The sequence below is a fragment of the Chelmon rostratus genome, chromosome 2 (genome assembly GCF_017976325.1).
Source record: "Chelmon rostratus isolate fCheRos1 chromosome 2, fCheRos1.pri, whole genome shotgun sequence".
NCBI lineage: Eukaryota > Metazoa > Chordata > Actinopteri > Chaetodontiformes > Chaetodontidae > Chelmon > Chelmon rostratus.
In genome coordinates, this window is record NC_055659.1 from 16,102,465 (window position 1) to 16,123,547 (window position 21,083).

General features: G+C 41.3%; 1 protein-coding gene across 3 annotated transcripts; it reads right to left on the bottom strand.

Annotated features, from left to right (window-relative positions):
* Positions 1-49: 49 nt before the first annotated feature.
* On the bottom strand, positions 50-19,663 carry si:ch1073-335m2.2 (msx2-interacting protein). Of its 3 annotated transcripts, none has more exons than XM_041949261.1 (15): positions 19,485-19,663; positions 17,922-18,236; positions 14,409-14,882; positions 14,072-14,226; positions 13,021-13,221; positions 12,697-12,848; positions 12,483-12,608; positions 12,257-12,370; positions 12,046-12,159; positions 11,844-11,944; positions 4,239-11,643; positions 3,849-3,917; positions 3,540-3,734; positions 3,295-3,453; positions 50-1,706 (listed from the first exon to the last, which is right to left on the bottom strand). In XM_041949261.1, exons 1-15 carry the CDS (start codon positions 19,565-19,567, stop codon positions 1,575-1,577), a joined length of 9,795 nt encoding a protein of 3,264 aa, XP_041805195.1. In that variant the 5' UTR covers positions 19,568-19,663; the 3' UTR covers positions 50-1,574. The 3 variants fall into 3 exon arrangements, with proteins under 3 accessions (XP_041805195.1, XP_041805187.1, XP_041805204.1); XM_041949253.1 differs by having other exon boundaries at positions 14,409-14,885; XM_041949270.1 differs by lacking the exons at positions 17,922-18,236; positions 19,485-19,663 and adding an exon at positions 16,177-16,382 and having other exon boundaries at positions 56-1,706; positions 14,409-14,885.
* Between the last annotated feature and the right edge of the window lie 1,420 nt (positions 19,664-21,083).

Genomic DNA, 21,083 nt, shown 5'->3' on the forward strand with positions numbered 1-21,083 from the left:
TGCCTACATTACCCACAATGCAACTTGACCGTTAACACTTCAGGGACTGCAGAGATGAGCAGCAGGCTAGAGAGGTCTGGTGAGCTCACTTTTTAACTCCACACCCTCACATTTCATTTTCATACTTGTCTTCAGACCTGACCAATGCCGACTCAAGTGACATCACTTGAGGAAATTTATCAGACTTCACGCAGCTTCCTCTGGAGCCAAAAAAGGATTTGTACAACACATATGTATGCAGTAATTCCTCCAAAGACTTGTGTACAAACTTCGATGTGTAAAATCACTGGAGCTCTCCTCTGGTTTAGTTTTTTTAAGTTAAAAACTAAAATTTTAAAATAACACCTCAAGTGTTCATCAGAACAAGCTACTGACTCATCAAAATCAAACATGCAACTAAATAGTCAGACTCAAACAGTTATTTTCATATATGAACAATTATGCAACCGAGACATCAATTCCTTTGCCACTTTAGTTTCAAAGTTATATGCAAAATGTTTTAGAATTGTTCACAATTCATGTTAATTTGCTGTTACTGTGGTGGTCAATGACTTAATAATGCAGTTGTTGTTGTATGTTATGTATGAAATGTAAGTGTAACCTTGTTTTTAATGGCATGTCTTAATATAAAAGCACACATCAAAGTTTAGCTCATTAAAAAAATGAACATTCTTGCCACATAAAACACAAGATAAAAAATAAAGGATTATCTCTTAAATATTCAAGTTTTCTGGAGTTTGTTTTATTTGAGTTACAAAATATGAAGTGCCATCAGCAGACTCCACAGGAGAGTTTGCCAACCTTCTTGTGTTACAAGTATTTACACCCAAAAATCAAGGATACCCATCTAAATTTGCACACTCTGCATTCTGGTATGTCCCAGAGTTCAAGTCTCTGTTAAGTTGTCCAAGTTCCATTGTCAAAGTTTAAATATTTAAAATATTTACAAAGTCCTGTATTCAAAATCTCCCAAATCATACTGTAGCTTGTTCAATGCAAAGGCAGGTGTAACTGCTTCAGTAGTGTGAGAAAATGAACAGAGCTGGTGGAATCAAAGGAGCTGTTAAACAAATGTGGTCCTCTACAGGGTCTCCGTAGCTTTACAAGTTAATTCTTCCTCCTCTAAAGAAAGCCTGGGTGAGGAAGTCTGTACATAAGCCGTTGCGGTAGAACAGCTTCCATGATCCTCTCTGGTGAAGAAATGAATATGACAATCAATAAAAGAGATGAAAGAAAAAGGCCACCCAGATAGTCACTCATTCTTGTTCAAACATTTTTCTTCAGAGCATCTCCGAACATTAAAATAAAACTCCAATAAATAGAAATACAGCAGAGAAATGGTCAAATAAGACTTCTGGTTTGGTCCATCCCTGAGTTCTTTTGAGAAGGACAAAAATACCAGAGTGACAAAAGAAAAACAGACTGATGGGGGGGGAGGGGAAGCAAAACGTTGATTGGGTACATCCTACACATTCCCACTGTGTCCAGGAAAAAACAAATTTTCATATTCCTCTGGTTTCCTGAGGCTCATCAGCGAGAACATCCATTGATGGGACAGTTCCCAGCAGTGAAGGTTACACAGAGGTTATGACAATCATGAGGTGTGGTGAGATGCTGGAGATCCTGTTGAGAAGGTCGGGGGCGAGCTGCGATAAGTGGCTCTCTGAAAATTCGCATGGTGGGAAAATCTGTAGCACATAGGCAGGCTGGAAAAACAAAGAAAACATAAATTACACATATGAAGTTCCAAAGAAGTAACAGATTTGATATCATAGGGATTTTTCAGGAAGTAAGATTAAGCCAGGTTTATTTCAGTGAGTCTATTATTTTGTTACCATGGAAACCTCCAGACTCGCCTAGCACTGGTCAGGTTAGTTTTCAGGTTTATCTTTGCCTCAGGCTGAACCAGTGTTACAAGTAGTACAAGTTTCCCTGTACTGCTTTACTGTGAAAATGAGTCAATTTACAGTTCATATTTACCACGACTTGACATGACTGCACTTACAATGTACTTAAAATGAGGGATCAGATGTCTTTCAGTCTTACATATCTGGGTAATAGTTTGGTCAAATGTGTCATTATTTAAATACATTGCAAATAATATAAAGTTAATATAAAACTGACCCAAGGCTGTAGTTTCATAGTGAGAACTGTTTTCATCATGTATTGTCTCTTCAAGAAAAGACTCCCTGATATCTCTTTATTAAAAAGACAAAAGGGGCAAATCACAAGTGAACAGTTTTGCCACCCAAGTAGCACAATCCAACTACTTTCTAAACAAATCTCAAGGAACTTTTCTGCTATAAATAAAATCACTTGACTAGGGCTGCAACTAACTTGTTTTACTTATTGAATAATCTGCTGATTATTTTCTCTTTTAATCGTACTTACTAGAAAATCTCAGCAAAAATTGCCCATTAAAACTTTCCACAGTCCAAGGCAATCTATGTAGATCGCTTGTTTTATTCGACCAACAGTCCAAAATCCAAAAATGTTGAGTTTACTATGGCATATGTCAAAGTGTCAAATCCTGACATTTAAGTAGCTGGAACTAGCATTTTGGCTTGGAAGTTGACAAATGATGACAACATTACCAAAATAGTTGCTAAATGTCTTTAATCGATTTACTAATTGATTAATCAAATAACTGTTGCAGCTCTATACCTCACTGGGGTTCTGTTTGATATGTCAAAGTTAGTATGATCTATACCCATACTTGACTTAATTATTGTAAAAGAAAGCTCACAGTACTTCACTTGAATCCCCAATGCAGAGTGCAGTAACACACTGAGTAAAACAGATCTGCAGGACTGAATTCATCTGCACTTCCGTCAAAGCCTGACCTCACCTCTGGTCTACGCCATCCGCTAGAAGTTTACCTTTGATAATTTGCGTTTCAGTTTTTGCTTTAATACGCTACTCTTCATTTTAAGATGTTTTACATGGGCTGCTCTGTGGCTTTAAACATCAGTTTTACATGTCTGTTTTCTTCACTGTAAACTGATTTATCAGTGTTTGATGTCTCAGGTCTGTATTACAAAGTCACAAACCAGATTTGACTTAGTCTGCTCACATCAGCTCTAAATTGGCTTTTTGAAACAGATTAATCTCAGTTCAGTTTGAATAGCTGATCTGGACAATAGCTTTAGAGGGAGTCCGTACCATTATCACGTATCATTATACATTATATGTATATTAAACTAATATAACTAATTTGTTTTAGAATCAGATAATAAACTTTAAAAATTAAACACACATGAAATCCCTTAACAAAAATCAACAGTCATGTCTTACCTGATTGGAACCTGGGTTGGGAATATTGATGATACCAGCAGCCAACTTTGTCTGCAGGTAGTTGATAAAAGCGGCCTTAAGAGCTTGAGTTTGGTTTAGGACATCGTCTTGATCTCGTCCACATGGCAGAGCAAGGAGAAGACAGAAGTCGCTGTCCCCCTGTAGAGGGAAAGGCAAATTATTGTTGTTATCAGACTCCATTTAATGAAAAAGTATTCAGTAGGGGTAACACAAAAGACACGTACCGTCATTCTTCGGGCTACACTCTCCAGCTGTGAAGCCTCTAGTCTCATTCTCTGGACAATCCTAAGCAATGCGCCTCCTTCTTGCAGGGGCAGTGATCGATGAGCCAAAGCTTTGTTGCCACAGACAAAATGCAACTGGACTGCAGCTGTGTCATTCTTCAGTGCCAGCAGGCCTTGCCACACAATAGGGTATTTCTGTTTACATATGAGACAAAACAAAGACAAGTATGTCAGACATAGCCAGTTTTTGTTCAGACCAATAACCTTGAACACAATTTAAACTGCTGTGGTCTTATAAGTTGGTCTTACCGTGAGCAACTGCACCATATTAACAGGCTGCGTCATCTTTCCATCTGGTTTAGCCTGGAGGTCTGCACCCTAAGGATTCGAGAATATGTGTAATGTGTCATTTACAGTCTCTGTGACATGACGATATCACCCAGATGGCCAGTTTACATTAATAAAGGTTGGGGTTAAACTGAATACTAGAAACCCCTCTCAGCATAATGGCAAACAATCAAACACCACAAACCACAGTTTTCAAAATGACCGTAAAATCAAATCCACACCTCTAAAACAGTTCCAACAAAAGCTGAACATTAGGACATTCATGAGGTTGGGATTTATTGCAGGACTGTTGTGCATTAGTTTTAGCTAAGTGTACCTAATAAACTGGAGTGGTAAGTGCAGCTAACTCACCATGGTTGGAGTGACGCTCAGTGGTGGTTGGGTTAGGGGTCCAACAGGAGACGTCTCTGGTAGTTGAGAATGGATGCCTCTTGGGTTTGAGTACATCCCTGAATACTCTGGGAATGAGCCACTAGGTCCTGGTGTTATTAGCTGAACTCTCTGGGGAGACGCCATTGCTTGCCCGGATTGTCGGATCCCCATCATTCCATCTTTAGGAAGAGGAGAGTGTGGTCTCTTTGCCTCCAATGGCTTTGTAATATCCTTCTCAGACACACCTTTAGGCAAAACATGTGCTCTTGGAGATAAGGATAAGGGTAGACTGGAAGGTGCGGAAGAAGTGGGAAGACTCTCTTGAATGTGTCCAGAATGAGGGTCTGCGGCCAAACGTTCTCCCTGTTGATGCAAGAGCACACGCATTTCTCTTTGTGTCATGTATGTTTCTAACTGAACACTGCCCCGTAATGGCCCACGAGGATCTGTCTGCATTGGCTCTGGTTTTAACTGTGTGGCAGATTGTCTTCCTGGAGCCTGGTGGAAGCGCCGGGTTTCTTCCTGTTCCCCCTCATGACTCCTCAAAGAGCCAGGGTTTACCTTGAGAACCTTGTCTCTGCCAACAGCCTGGGGTGAGGTGGGCCGTGGCTGCATTGGACCAGACCAGGGAGAGGCAAGAGGCTCACTATGCATCCCGTAGCTCATCACAGAGAGCGGTGGAGTGTTCACCCGAACATCGCCTTGGACAAGATGTCCCACAGGAATTGACTGGGTAACACGGTGAGGAGACATCCGTCCCAAGCCTCCAGGCACACTGTGAGGTGGCATGATAACTGACTGTTCTGGATGATGTACACCAGTTATAAACTGCTGCATGGCAGGAAGGCCGGTGGACAACATCACTGGTATGCCCTTGGGTGATGAGGAGCCTATGGGCGAGGACACTTTAGTAAATGGGGAGTGTGGATGACCCGACTTGCGAGGGGATCGTGGTTCCTGTTTGACAGTGATGTGTGAGGGGGCTCTGTCACCAGTTGCTGTAACAAAACCTACATGGTTGCCAGGTGGAGAGGGCAAATGGGGGCTTATGGCAGGACTTATAGCAGAGGTCCAAGTTGGTTTAGCTCCATCTGTGCTATGAGAGTCAGCACTGTCCATTTTCTTTTGATGTTTTATTGGCATGTACTCTTGATGGTAACTCATTACTTGCTGGTTACCCTGTGTGAGACGCTTCACCACTCCTTGCGTTCCAGATTGGTAAGCAGATTCCATCTTTTCCAAACTAGGGCTTTCTTGTTTAATAGAAGACAAGGTTGACTGCATCTTACCAGGATGCCCATGATCGGTCTGTGATGAAGGCCCCTTTTGAAGTCCTGAATGAGAATGACCATACATTTCCTGTTTTATCTGGGGCATGGATACCAACTGCTGAGATTCCATGTCACCTGCTGTTGCTTGTGGGATCTGACTTATTTTTGCACTAATCCTCTGTGGTCCCTCTGTTTTTTGGCCTGAGTGGCTCAACACTACCACTCCTTCAGATGTGTTTACTCTTAGCCCTGGGCAAGAACCTGTAGCAAGAGTAGGGCTCTCAACAATGAAGCGTGCAGCACTTGCCCCCCCATCACCAACAGATGGCCCATGGTATGATCCAGTATCATCTTTGCTGGGCCTATACGTTGGTTTGGGTATAGCCATGTCCACACAGGGGTTTGCAATGTTTATGTTAACTTTGTCCTCAGGCTCAGGAGGATTGCAAACACGACTGATAACGGAGGTTGCAGTAGATGCAATAACAGAAATCACAGACTTCGTCTCAGGAGATGGCAGTGAGGCTGAAGGTCGAACGACAGATGGGGCTGGATGAGCTGGCATTCTACCATCGGGTAGTGGTGACTTATTTGGCACAACAGCTGATGGTGTATTACTTTCAGAGGGGTTCTGATCTCGCATTGTGAGGAGATTACTAGGAACAGAACTACTGCCTGGCAGTGACATATTTTTGTGTTTCATAAGAATCTGTCTCAAGTCACTTGTTCCATGGTCAATATCCATGTTTTCAGAGTCTGAAGGTAAAGGCTGATTTTCCTTGGATGCCAGCGGCACGACAGGTGAAGAGGAGACTCCTGTATCTTTAGACTGGTGGCGCCAATCTGGTGGAGAAACAGGAATTTTAATTGTTTGATAGGTCGGCTGAATAGGTCTGATATTAGGCCTGTTAGCTAGTGGAGACAGGGAAGGGGAGACACATTCAGGTGGCAACTGTTGAGGCTTTGGGCATATTGGACTCTTAGATCGGGGGTTAACAGATTTAAGATGTTGAACATGTTCTTCAGAAGATGACTCTGACTCTGCATTTATATCTGTAGCCTTGACAGCTGAGGGCTCAGGTTCTGACTTCCAAGTAGTAGGAGTAATGACCACAGTAGTTGCTGCTGATGGAGTTGTTTCAGGGACAATCATTAAACTGGAAGCAGTGCTATCTGTTAAAGGAGTTGCCAATTCCTCACTCACTGAATGTCCTTCCTTTAAATCTTTTCTTACTTGCTTTTGGCCTTTAGAACGTTTAGGTGTTTTAGGTCTTCCTTTGGTGCCCTTTTTAGGTGTGGTTGGGAAGACAGGCTCCTCTTGTATAGAGGGTGTATTTGTTTCAGGTTGCTCTTCCTTGGCAGGCTGAACGAAGTCTTGCGACTCAGATTCTGAACCTACATCTGCACTTGGTGGAGGCACTTGGGTCAAGGATACAGTTGCTTCCTCAGCAGTTATTGAGTCAATAGCAGCCATGAGTTCTGTCTCACTGGCAGGATTAGAAGGTTTTTCTTCCTCTGGGTCACATTTTACTTCTGCAGGCAGGACAGGTGGCGTTGGTGGCTCTGTTGGAAAAGCTGGATCTGTGAGTTTAGCAATGTTCTCCACAGCCTGCTCCAACTCCAGCTCCTGTGAAATTAAGTTTTTTGGCGTTTCCAGGAGCTCCTTTTTTTCCAAAGTGGCATTTTCCTTTTCTTCATTGTTGGAGCCTCCTCTGCTAGTATTGGAGCACGTTGAAACATGATCACTGTTCTCACTGGGTCCTAACTTTTTTGAAGAGTCCTCTTGATTTCCAAGCTCATCATCGCCTAACTGAAGAAGATCTTTTACCTCTGTGACATTTAGTCTGATTTTAAGGTTCTTCAGGACAGGAGATTTAGGAGTCCTTGTCAACTTGGTTTTTCCTCTTACAATCCTGTCTTTTTCCAAGGTGGGTTTGTCTTCAAAGACTGGGGAATCTGTCTCTTTCCCATTTGATTTACCTTCATAAACCTTTTCATATTTATCTCTGCCCAATTCTCTTCCTTGTTTGTCTTCCTCCTCTTTCTTTTGGGCAACTTTTATTGATGGATCTTCTTTATGTGAACTTGATGAATCTTGCAAAGCCATGGAATCTTCATCTGTGAAATCCATTTCCTGATCATCATCCTCAGCCACCTCAGTTTTTTCCCCCTTCCTAGACGATCCAGATACTGTTGACATCTGACTCGATGAACTCTTTGTGCCATGAGGGGATGTTTTCCCTTTTGACACTCTTGGAATTCGTTCACCACTTTCTGATTCATTTGAGTCTGTGTCTTTTTCCATTTTTGATTTTTCTACTTTAACTGTTGAAGCCTCGTCACCTTGTCTGCGATTCTTGGGAGGGCGGCCCCGTTTAGTTGCAGGGGTTGGAGCAGGTGGATCCTGCTCTATATTTTGTTGGTGCATGGCATCTTTGTCTGTACCACGCTTTCGTGCAGAGCGTGGTGACTCTGTCATTTCCTTTCCAGAACGAACAGGTACATCATCTTCAACTGGGGTGGCATAAACAGATTTAACATTTCTTCGTCTTGCTCTACCTAATGGGATGCTCTGCTCCAACATATCAGGATCTGACCCATGAATAGGAGATTTGCTTGTGGACTTTGATTCAGCTCTTGGGGATGATCCACGTTTCAGCTTCTCTTTATCAATGCGCTCACTCTTGCGTACTGCTTGTTTCTCAGAACCAGAGGTAGACATGACAGGAACTGGAGCAACTTGAGCAGGGGATTGTTTGCACTTTTTATTTTTCATTTCTTTTGTTTTATGCTCTTTCTGAGGTGAGATCGGCTCATTATTTGTGTCATTATCAATAGGCATCTGCACTTCACTGACTTGAAGATTCCTCTCTCCCTCAGGCTCTGCTACTGCTTTACAAGTGGAATGGGTCTCTTTCTTTCCCATATCCACTTCCTCCACAAGACTAGGTGGTATGGGACTAGTGGCTTCAGGTACCTTTGGTTGTGTCATCTCAGGATCCAGCTCTGCTTCTGAAGTGCTAACAAACTCATCTTGAGAATGGCGGTGACACGTTTTTTCTGTAGATGGAGATTTTACATCATCAGTAAGAATATCCAATTTCCCTTCAGAAGGAGAAAGCTTACATCCATCCACTAAGTGAGTGGGTTCGGGAGCAGCTATTGGTGCAGTTTCAGAATCGGATGGACCCTCATTTGGTGGGTGGTGCATGGGTACAACAGGTTCATTTTCTTTTACCTCTTCCTTTACCTCTTCCTTTATGAAAGGCCCAGGGATATATGGATCAGGGGCTGGATTTAATGCAACACATTTCTCTTCTGGTGGAGGAAAATCCTTCACAACAGATGGGGTGACAGAAGTAGGTGTGAGTCGAGGTTCAGAAATCAGCTCTTCGGCAGGACTGATGGGTTTAATTTCTGGCTCCAAGAGTGATTCTGATGTTTCAGATGACTGCAAAGCTTGTTGCTCTTGAACAGGTGCTTTTTCCACTTTATTCTCATCTGTGAGTATTGTGTCTCCTTTTGCTTCTGGCTGTTGGGTTTTATTCTTCTGTTGTTGTAGCCGCGTAAGTTCCAAAAAACGACTGTGGAAAAGGACAACAGGCCCTGAATCAAGTTCACCATCTACTGTCCCTTGTGCACCAGTTTGTTGGTTTTGTGTATGCTCGGGTTCTTCATGTTTGCGCTCCAAATGTTGAAGTCGTCTGGAGTCTAGCTCAAAGACAGGGCTATGAAGGAAGCGGGAGGCAAATAATTCCCTGCGTTCCTGTTCCTCTGGCTTAGGCTCCTCCTTCCTGTCATCAAGTTTGTCTTCAGATCCACTTCGAATCTTTTTCTTTTTCATGTACCAGGAGGGTGTAGGTCGTGGTGCTGATTCTACCTTCTCCGTATCCTTTCTGTTGCGGAAACTTGCAAAGTGAGAATCATAATCTAAAAATGACCAGTTATCTTCTCTAGAAGATGAGAGAGATTTTGCACGTTCCAGCAGAGCCTTTGTATCAGGTGTGATGGTTTGGTCAAGGGCGAAGGAGTAGAATTTGTTCCTTTCAAGATGTGCTAGTTTTGGATCTGAAAACCTGTCAACCCTTGGCCTCTCTGAAAAAGGCATAGATGTTGAGGGCACAGGAGAGTGGGGTTTGGTATCTCTGTCCTCCTCTGTGTCAGATCGTACTTCTCCAGGTTCCAAGTCATGCCAAATACCATATTCTAAACGCTTGCGATTGTGAATGTTTTTACCAAGACTTCTAGAAAAGTTCAGGTCAGGTAACAGGTCCTGTTTGACTCTGCTCTCCCATCTCCTCTGCTGCTCTTCCTCCACACTAAGTAAAGGAGTGTTTAATTTGTTTACCTGTGTGTTATGTGTCCTTTTGACTAACAGCTCTAGATCTGGGTGATTTTTTTCCTCATTTCTGCTGGACTCTTTCTGAGAGGGATCCACAAAGTCCTCATCTGCATGGTGAGGGAAGTGCTGATGTCCCGGAGAGGCAGTGTTGTTCCAGTCAGGATCTTCACTTTTTTGTCTGAAGCTCCTGTAGACACGCTCTCTCTTAATCCCAGAGTCAGTGTCAAATTGGTCTTGTTTCTTAAGTTTGTGAGATGGAAAATTATCTGTAACATCCTCAGGTGGTTTACCAACCTCATGCACAAGACTGCGATGTTCCAAGTCCTCTGTTTCACTTCCCTGGGGACTTCCTGGTTTGTCAGGTTTGTCAGACTCACGTTGCTGTTGCTGCTGGTGCAACCTTCTATTTTGCTCCATTTGCTTGCGGTAACTCTGAGAGAGGTCAATGTCAACGTGGTCCTCCTTGCTCTTAGCACTTCTGTCAGTGTCAGCATTCTGAGTACCAAATTTGAAAGCAGCGTGGTGTTCCTGTTCTCTGACACCGCTTTGGTCTGCAATCCCCTCATGTGAAAACCTTCTGGATGAAGTGTGCCCCGGATGTCGTTTTGACTCCAGTGGGTCCAGAGATCCCTCTGATTTTTCTCTTTGTCCTCTAAGATCCTCTTGACCATCCTTCTGAGGACCACTTTTATCAATTTTGAGTCTTGAATCTCGCCGTAGCGAGTCTTTGTGCTTGTCTGTGTCTGACTCTTTCGAATATGTGGCACTAGCACCAAAGTCAGAGGATGGAATACCGTCCTCCTCCTCGTGCCTGCTTCTTTTCTGGCGTATGGTCCTTCCACCTGAATCAGCAAACCGCCTTTTTCTTGCAGCAAGGCGATCTGAATCCACTGATGAATCTTTCCCATCATCAGACTTCATGTGTTTCTTGATTCGATTTTTTCCATCCAAGTCTGAATTCTCACCTTTACTAATTTCAGATCTTTCACTTTTCACAGGGTCATGATGAGCAGTTGACAACTGATTCCCAGTAAGAGAGTCCCCATCCCCTTTACATTTCTGCCTCTCATGAGCATCTTGGTCTGATCCCCTTCCTCTTCCAGAACCTCCATCAAAACTAGTCTCAAGCTCTGATTCAGGTAGTGGGTTGGATGGGGATTGTCCCTTTGCTTTCCTGGATTTAATCTTCTCAATTTTGTCTTTTTCACCTTTCTCTTTTCGTTTTGCACGTTTGGTTTTCTCAGCACCAGACACGCGATCTGGTTGACTGCTCTTCTCACTTTTGTCACTCTTCGAGGCATGTTCCAGAAGGGTTTTTTCAGATTTGTCAAAGTGTGGAGGTGACATTGAGCTCACACTACCACTTCGTTCAGAGGACTGGCTGTAAACCCGTCGTTCTGAGTCTCTGGGAGCACGCTCAGATGGTGAAGGCGATACTGTAGGAGTAACAGGTCGCCTAGGATGGGAAGGGCTCCACCTGCTGCGGTCCGCCTCAAAGCGTTCTCGCTCTCTTTCTCGCTCCCTCTGAATATATGTATATTTTCGAATATCTTGCTCAAAGGGGTCTCTGTAGTCCCTGTAGTCTCTTGGGTCTTCATGATAACGTGGGTCAAAGTGATCACCCTGGTAGTGTTCCAGTTCAGGAAAACGGTCTCTGCTGCGAGCAGCATAGTCTCTTCGAGCATCATCTGGATAGAGGCCAGGGGTTCGTATATTCTCATAGTAAGCCCTTTCTGCTGTAAATTCATGGTATGGAGGTCTGCGATCCTCTCTGTATAGAGAATTGGGAGAATAGGAAGAGAAAAGCAATGAATAAATAATCAAAGTAAATAATTTCATTTGAAAGAACAGCTAGAAATCAAAATAGAAATCTTATAAATTCTATTAACTAACAAATTTGCGACATTTTAAAAAATGTATTTAGCTGTGGAAATTATCAACTGCATGCTATTAACAATATGGACAATTTACCTTCGCTCAGGAGGGATTTCATAGAAGTCTCTAATGTCTTGACCAGATGCCTGCATAGATCGGTAGAATGCCATCTGACTCTCTTGACTTGCAAAATCCACCTTTTATAAATAAATCAATGAGTTGTTAAAACACAAACATATAGACATATACACATGACAAATACTTTTCATTAAAAATCCCAATAATTGCCATAGTTTACCTTTATTTTATTGCCCCCAATCTTCCAACCTTTGGTCTCCCTTACAGCTGCCTGAGCAAAATCTGTGTTGTTGTACAAGATGAGGGCCATTCCTTTCAATCTATCAAAAACAACCTAAAAAAAATACAAAGAGCTTTATTTAGATTTTTGAAAACTACACATCTTAAAATCTAGAGCTGCAAATCAAGCAACAGAAAATATAACACCTTACCTTAACTACATGTCCATAGCGGCAGAAATGCCGAGTGAGGTACTGCTCTGTAATACTGGTGGCCAAACCATCTAGCCAAACACATGTTGTGGGCATACTCTTCCCAAATCCAAGCTTCAAGGAGAAATACAACAACAGGTGTATTATATACACAGAATACATTACATTAAAAACCTACACAGGTCAGAAATGTTACTTTTTTAATAATGCAGAGTAAAAACACTACCTTTAGTCTGTTGCTTCCCAGATACTCTCCATCCATCTTCTTAATGGCCTTGCAGACACTGGCAATATCAGAATACTGCACAAAGGCATACTGGGGAACTCCATTTACTTTCTTGATGTCAATGTCCTTGATGAGAAAAGACCAACAGGGCAATTAGAAATCTTCATCAAATGTAAACTGTACCAATTTGCAGAACAGTCAAATGGTAGCATACCACAATTTCTCCGAAGCGTTGAAAAATGTCCAGGAGTTGTTGGTAACTGGTGGTCTTCTCAAGGTTGCCTATAAAAAGCGTCCTTGTGGCCTTTGGATGGAACTCATCTATCCGCCCATCCAAGGGCCTGAACTCATTTTCACTCTCTGTTTCTGAGGGAAGGGATGATTTATCATTAATATTACTGACATGCTGCTAACTGTTAAGCTCACATTCTCCACCATCAACACAACAACATAGTTTTATGAAATAGTGTTTGCTAAATTCATTTGTTTGCACCAAGTATTTATCACAATACTGTTTTGTGTATTTGCAATAACTTACCTGGACCATTCCAGGCAGTGACTTCAATAAGCATGCCAAAGAACAACTTTCCTTTGGAGACCGTGAGGGCTTTCTCTTGATCCTCTTGCTGTCTGAAGAACACTAAACCATAGCGATCTTCTGATGCGCCGTGGATCTGTACTGAGGTCACTTTCCCATGTTTCTTGAATTCATGGAAAAGTCCATCTTTTAAACTTGTGTCTATGAAGGAAAAACAAAACAATCCAACGCTCATCTTCAAAAGAGTACTGACAAGAACAGGTACTCTAAAAAAAAAGTACACACTATGCATATGATTTAGTAAGAATTAATTCACACATAAACCTGTGGACAAGGCAATGATCCTTTCCACATTGCTCTTTGTTCTCCTCTCAGAGCTTACACATTACTAGATTCCCAATAACTTAATGAAACTGGACAAGTTTTTTTTTGTTGTAGGGGTGTTAAAGTGTCAACATTTGAATCAGCAATATTTTTTTTGTTAATTCTCTTATAAGCAGTGAATAAAGCCTGATCTACATATTTAAAAGTTTTCTACTCTAAATGTGAGGCTACTGAATGTACGATTGTGGTCTGGGAACATTTGCTATAATTATCAAACTGACAACAGCAAACCTGTGGAAATATTAGAAGCAGATTGACCTGTATACCAGTGGGCTCAAATCCAAAATGAATGGGTACCAACCACCAAATAACAGTGGTGGTTTAAGACAAAAAATCTAAGTGAATGATGATTGATTGATTTTGAATGATACATTTATTGCACATTTCATACATAGCCCCATCCCAAACATGAAATATGATTGAAAAGGAATTGTGAAATACATTTCTAATAGTGTATATTAATCACATTAGCTGATAAAAAATATTCTTGCAGGTATAATTTAGTCAACCAAGCTTTGGCATATAAACAAGCGTCAATTATACACAATTATATATATAAAAAAACTGCATACAAATCAATGTCAGTCCAGGTTATGAATCTCTATCCTTCAACCATTTAAATCTTTAAGAGGCGGACTTAAGACTTGCAAAACATGTAGAAACTCACCGGTGGAGCGCACTGGTAGGTTCTGCACTTTAATTCCAAAGCTCCTGCGAGGCTCATCTGAGTCAATCACCATAGAAGACTGAGTAGGTGCGTGTGCAGCTGATGACTGAACAGAGCGTGCCCGAGACCCATCAGTGGAGCTGCTGTTTGTGTCGCTGTTTTCATAAAAAAAAAAAAAATCACAAAACCAGAGAATAACGATTACACTTGTCAGTCAGAGCTAATAAAACATTTGCTAATACCCACTGATGGTTTGTGCACTGACCAAAGGTAATTATCCAGCCAACAAACCCATGAAACATGAAGCATTAATATCATAACAGAACAAATGTCACACCTGCCGCTGCCCGTGCTGCTGGTGCTGCTGACAGAATCAGAGCTTGAAGATCTGCTGCGGGATCGAGATCGTGGGCCTCTCCCAGGGGACAAAGGAGCTCTTTTAGGGGAATGAGGAGTTTTGGGGGTTTGTCCCGTGGTCCGTTGTGGGGAAGGGTGCCTTGACTGTGAGGAGTGAGATGATCGGCTTCGACGGTGATGGTAGGTTCTATCAACACGTCGTCCTCGGTCATCTCTGTATAGATCACGTCGTGTCGAATTAGTAAGAGTGAAAGGGTCTCGAATTCTAGAATCAAAATGTGGGTCTGTTGCCTCAAAGCTTCCCCCAATAGCACTGCTCCCTGGGCCAGCGGCAGCAAACATAGTACGATCTCTGTAATAATCAGCATTGTAGTGACGCTGTCTGTCGAAAGTGCCACTGCGTTCATGATGTCCATATGGGCTGTGATCATATGCACGTTCACGGCTTTCTGAGCTACTGTAAAATAAGAACAGGGTAGAGAGGGAGAAAGAGTTACAATGATTCTAAATCAAAACTGCAACAAAAATGAACTGTTAAAGCTATTTTGGCATTGAAATTCACAATAGTGCATATCCAAATAAACATTATAGCAGGGACAAAGCTGAGAGACGCAACTGAGAGCAGGCCAGATAAGATGTGGGGTCAATTGAACTAGTTTAATATTGAAGAGCAGTGCCAGTATTTTCAACGTAGACATTTTGTCATTCTTGCCTTGGAAAAATGTCTCTCTCGGTCAACTTGTGATTTGTTACCATCATAAACAAACACTGGTCTCTTCTATGGGGTTCCAGTGTGTAGACTAAGAAGAAAGAAGCGCTGACTCTAGTGAATGTTATAGAACTGCTTTTTAACTTATCAGCAACAAGTTTCAGAACAAAAGTTGCATATTTTCCTCAAATGTGACTGTTGAGAGTTTACATGGTTTTAGGTACAAGAGAGGCATTTTAACAATGATTTAAAAAACTATACCAAATTCCTCACAACTAGACAAACATAAATAATGAATAATTTGACTCTTCCAGACATGACATAATGGGGTCAACCTACTAAATGCTGGCACTGTCTGTAAATACTATTATGAACACTGCTCTGATCTCTAAACTGTCAGGAACCTACAATGACAATTCATTTCCTGAGAGCAACAAAACTAACATCTTTTTTATAATCTAAATTCATAAACAGTCACATGAAACAAAGCCACCCCAGACTTTGATAGTCACTGTAACCTTCTTTGTTTCATTTTGAAGATCTACTACAAATACATAATTCAGCAATGTTGAAATGCTGTTCATTGTCTTCAATGAATGTGAATTGCAAAAACAAAAACATTAAGCACTTCTGGCTCCTCTGTGTGTCCAGGGAAGCTGATTTCAGAGGTTGACTGTTCATGAACTATTGTTGGTAAGAAAAAGAAAATACCAAAAAGAAACATTTCTCTTAAATACTCAACTGAACAAGTTGCCTATCAAGGAGTTCTGTGGTATTAAAATTTAAGATGTCATGCAGAGTTCAGATCAATGTATTCAATGTGAAAGCAATACTGTGTAGTATATATGTGATGCTGGAAAAGAGGCACTTACATAAAGAAATATCAAATTATACATATATATTTTATATCTGCATTTTATAAAATATATATTTTCCTCTTATTAATCTTTTCCTTAAAAGCAGTGCAAAACCTAATATTAGACAAAGACTAAGGAAGAGTTAGAGAAAGAAAATATGCACAGGGCAGAGCAATACCAACCTTTTGGAAAAGAAGTTACCGAAATTAATCCAAATAAAATCTAGGTGGTCAGAATGTGAGAGCCCGAATGAAAAACCAAGGGGAAAAATCAATTGATCTAATTAGGCAAAAACGGTTCTCTTGAATCGCACTGCACGTTATCTTCAAATACTGTGGAGCACCAGGCCAGTAGATTGTTGATGTGTAATCCACAGTTAGGCTACTTAATTCTCTTCACTGGATGGAAAAAGGGAAAAACAAAAGAATCACAGAAATGGACATCTTTATGGATTTCAGGACATGTGGTAAAAAAAACTATAGGAACATAAGACCTTAATAAATAAATATGGATTTAAAAAAAGAAAGATGATGAACTTCAGGGTAATTCAGCGCATTCCAGGTTGACTATACAAGTAAACTGATGGCCAAATGGAAAATACATCCAACTGGATCAGTCTTGTCTTGTCTTGTAGCATGAGGAAGTAGTATGTTCCAAAAGTTAGGCTTCACGTAATAAAACAACAAAAAAGGTCAAAAATGTATTCCACTGGTCAAAGGCAAGTAGTTAAAAATCACACAACTTGTATACTCGCAGACACTATGATCATAGCACATAAATTCCTCACAGGCTCATAGGCATGACATAATTCCATAATCCATGGATTTCATCAGGTCTACATATGGGAAGGCTTCATCTTTTACAGCAACATTACAAGTTACTTTGAAAAAGTAGTCTTCAGCTCTCTGTAACATACTTTGAGTGCTCTTCTCACTGAGGGCCTCACACAGCTACATCCGCTCTCGAGTAATCCAAATGAATGGCTGCTACATCTATCCATACTAGGGTCCGCATCAGTACATCCAACATGGAGTATTGGTATTGTGTACATCCAGGAGTGTACATCCCAACTATGCAGTCTTCATGCGTCTTCATGGCCATCAATCCAAAACAAGAATAGCTCCACAAACTTTGCTGGTAGGTTGATTGGATCCTCAGTGTTCTTGCAAAGTCTTCTTGGTATAGCTTCCATATTTGGGACAAAACGTGTTTATTATATATAGTTAATCTCATCCTATAATGACTGAGATAGCCTAGGATATACACACTACATCTGTCTTTCTTGTGATGTCTAAGAAGCAGAGCTCTTCCATCCGCTTGTTCAAAACTTTAATCCAGAAGAGATCCGTATCCATGGATGCAAAAAATGGTAAAAGTAGTCCAACCATCAGTTGTTGCCAAGAGGAAAAAACAATTGACAACCTGAGATGGGAGATCCTTGAAGTAATTATATATTGCCTGAATAGATTCTTCAAAGAAAAGTACATCCTCCATAATAGGGATTTACTTCCTTCATAATAGGGATTTACTTCCAGTTTCAAGCGATTCCAAGTGAAAACCAAGGTTAGATCCGATATTTAGGAGAAAAATGTTTTTAAAAGTATCCAATAGCTCCCCAAGGTAGTTTCCCACAAAATGTAATAAATCCAAAACTCACCAGGATATTCCTCACAGATGTAATATCCAAACCAGATGTCAAACCTTGAATTATAGTTACCTTACCAAATGATAATGTGTAGTTAATTTACTTCGATCCCATGGGAAAGACGAGTCAATTATGATGAAAAGTGGAACGATCCCTAATTACCTTTGTGTAACCCCCTTGAGGCACATATCCCTCACGAATAACCCCACTATGTGTTTAGGTTTAACACCTATCCAATATCAAGATTCCCCTGGATTTTAAGGGGAGGCCGTGTCCACTTACCCATCTATTCTCCGTTCATAACGTCCCTCTCTGGTGTGAAGGGACACAGGTGGGCCAAACACAGGACCAACTGTTCCCCTAGAGAATCCTGTAACATCTCGACTGCTCGAGGGGGAGCTGTCTTCAAGGCCCCGAACAGCACTAGGCACTGACCCAGGTTCATTGTAGTCAGTCCGAAGGTCCCTGTCTCCCATCTTGTTGACAGCATTGTGAGCCTTCTGTGCACTTTTGATATCCACAAAATCCACAAAGGCTGCAACACCACCCTCTGACCCTCGCTTCCGCAGCACTTTAACACTTTCCACACGCCCATACCTGAGAGGGAATTACAATGAAAACAAAGAGGAAATTACATATACAGTACACCAGCTAACAATAGGGTAAAAAGTGCAGCTGTTTCCCAGTATGCCAGAGTGAGGCAAATAAAGAACAGCAGAAACACTCGATAGTATACGCAAACAGTAATGATTCATCTCCAATTATAAACTCTGGCAAGTTTCCACTAATGTTTCCTCTTAGGCCACCACACAAGAATGAACTGTAATGAAGAGTCTTAAACAATGTATGCAATCACTATGTTGGATGATTACGCTTGGTTTTGCAGACACTGCTGGGAGGATTGAGGTTTCTGAACAACTTTGAAGTTCTCCTGTTATTCAAACATCCTTCTAGGACCTGCCACATTACAAATATCAGCATTTGGCAACTAACTAACTGACTAAATAGCTGTCACCAGAACACTTATAATGCGGTGCTGCAGGCCACTAGAGTAGCCTTAACTTAGGTAGCGAATGATAAAAACACAAAGCCTGACATGGCTTTCAGTTACTTCCATGAACACGGGAAAGCATGCAAGCTTATGCTGTCAGCTGTCTTTCTTACTAATGTAGCAAAATCTCAAGTTCAATTCACACGTAACTGGTCGAATTTAAAAGCAACGCTGAGTATCTTGGCTGAGTTTAAGTATAGTGATAGCAACCGACGTCAAGCTGCTCGACTACTTGCTAACATTTTATTATCAGCACGGTGGGGATCCGTGATCGCTCGCACTTTGGATTCTCAACATTTCAGCATTTCTATAAAATCACTTTTGACCAGAGAAATAACGCTATGTGCTAAGCATCTACAATGGCCAAAATAACACAAGTCATCTCTTGTTATTTGACCTGCTGTCCGGCTAACGTCTGCCTTTTGGCTTGTAGTGATTATGAAAACGTCTTGACTTCCCACAAAATGGTTGGTTGGTTGGTTGGGTGGTAGCTCGGTGGCTAGCAAACCTAGCTACTTGCATACTGGCATTAGCAAAAGTTAGCCAAATCTTTTAAATCGCAAACACTTACACTTAGACGGTTCTATTCCCCGCGCTTCGGTTTAACAAATATCGTCGTGCTGCAATATAGCACATGCAGTGCATATGAAACCCCCGGACTTGTAAAACTTAAAAAATGCTAACGTTAGCTGCATTAGCATTATTCACAGGCTACCCAGCGCAGCTAATAGCAGTTAGTACTGCACCTAGCGCGCGCTGCTACGCCAACAGAGGGTCCCTCTTGCGTAACCTACCGTTTAAAATGCTCCACAATTTTCTCCTCTCGAACGTGTTCGGGTAAATTTCCCACCCAAAGGTGTCTGGTTTCCCGAACCATCTTGCGTTATTCGTTCCCCCTTCTCACACATATGATCTAGCACGTTCCTAATCCCTGCCGGTCGGAGGTCCGCCTGAACAAAATGAACGACGGTGGATTCCGTGAATAATCTGGGCCTGGTAGCTTGCTGTCCGTTTAGCTTTAGCTGCTGCGTCCTCGATCCATGCATGTGAACGCGCGTGATCCTCGCTCCTGGCGGTCTTGGGTACGAGCCGCGCGCCCCGGCTCGGTGTGCAGCGCGTGCTCGACGGTAACTAATAAGCACAGCAGTGAGCACGCGATTTCCTCAAGTAGATCAAACTGCAGCGAGCAAGATCTGTCTGCGGAGTCACTGCCTGCAAGGTAGTCAAGATTATGTATTGGAAAACATCCCAGTGGCATAAAAGCAGATCCCACTATCTTTTAATGCTATTCTATAAATAAATTAAGTAAATGCTGAACAGTTGCTGAATTATTTCACAAAAGTTGAACCATTCCTTTTGAATATTTTTTTTTAGATATTTGATATATAAATTGACCAGTTTAAAACTCGAGGATGAGGGCTGTAATTACTGCAACTCCAGTCCAGTGTATGCACACACAAGAAAAAAACAGCTACAAAGAGACATTCATTTTTTACCTTTTTTAAAATTAATTAATTAAATAACTAATTAATATTTGTTAAATCTATAAAATTATTATAAAAACTACAAAATTATTATAAAATCTGATGAATGGACTGTTTAGATACTAACAAGAACAGCATTTGTAGGCCTACATATCATGAGTGGATCAACCCTGGAATCTGACTGGCACCCCAAAAATGATTTATTCTTGCTAATGTCTTTGTATTGATATATCAGCACCTACATGGGTTTCCACCTCCATTAAACGTTTTAGCCCCCCATTTGGCATCCCAAGCAGGTGTCATATTTATGTCCACGTCAGCGCAGTGTCGGCGCAGATCAACAGGGAATGTGAAGCAGAGCTGTTTTCTTGGACAAAATCTACATTCACAAACACCCATCTTACAGCAGGCTATTGCTTTGTGCAAACAGTGTGCACTGATGGCAATACTGAATGATGTTTTTTTTTGTTTTGTGTGTGTGTGTGTGGGGGGGGGGGGTGTTAACGTTCTTTCTCCAATCTTAATAAAAGTCAAACATGTCTTTCTTGGACTTTAAAGTGTGACACCTGTGGCCACAAGTGACAATTATTGGTATGGAAGATAAATACTAAAGCATAGCGTCATCAGCAAACTGACTCATTAATGTCAGTTCTACAGAAATATACCTAAACTTAAAGAAAACTTTGAGAACATCTGCCAGTATCAGTCATCATAAGCCACAGGTCATACTGATGTAAAGCTGTGGCAGAAAAAAAGCTTGGGTTTATGGAAAGAGCAAGAGTGTGTGTGTTTTATTTTGTATGCATTATTTTTTAAATTTCTTTTTAAAAGTAAATAGTCTTAGCAAGCAGAACAGATAACAGGCTTGCAAACCACCATTGCAATATTTGAAAAGTAAAACAAAATATA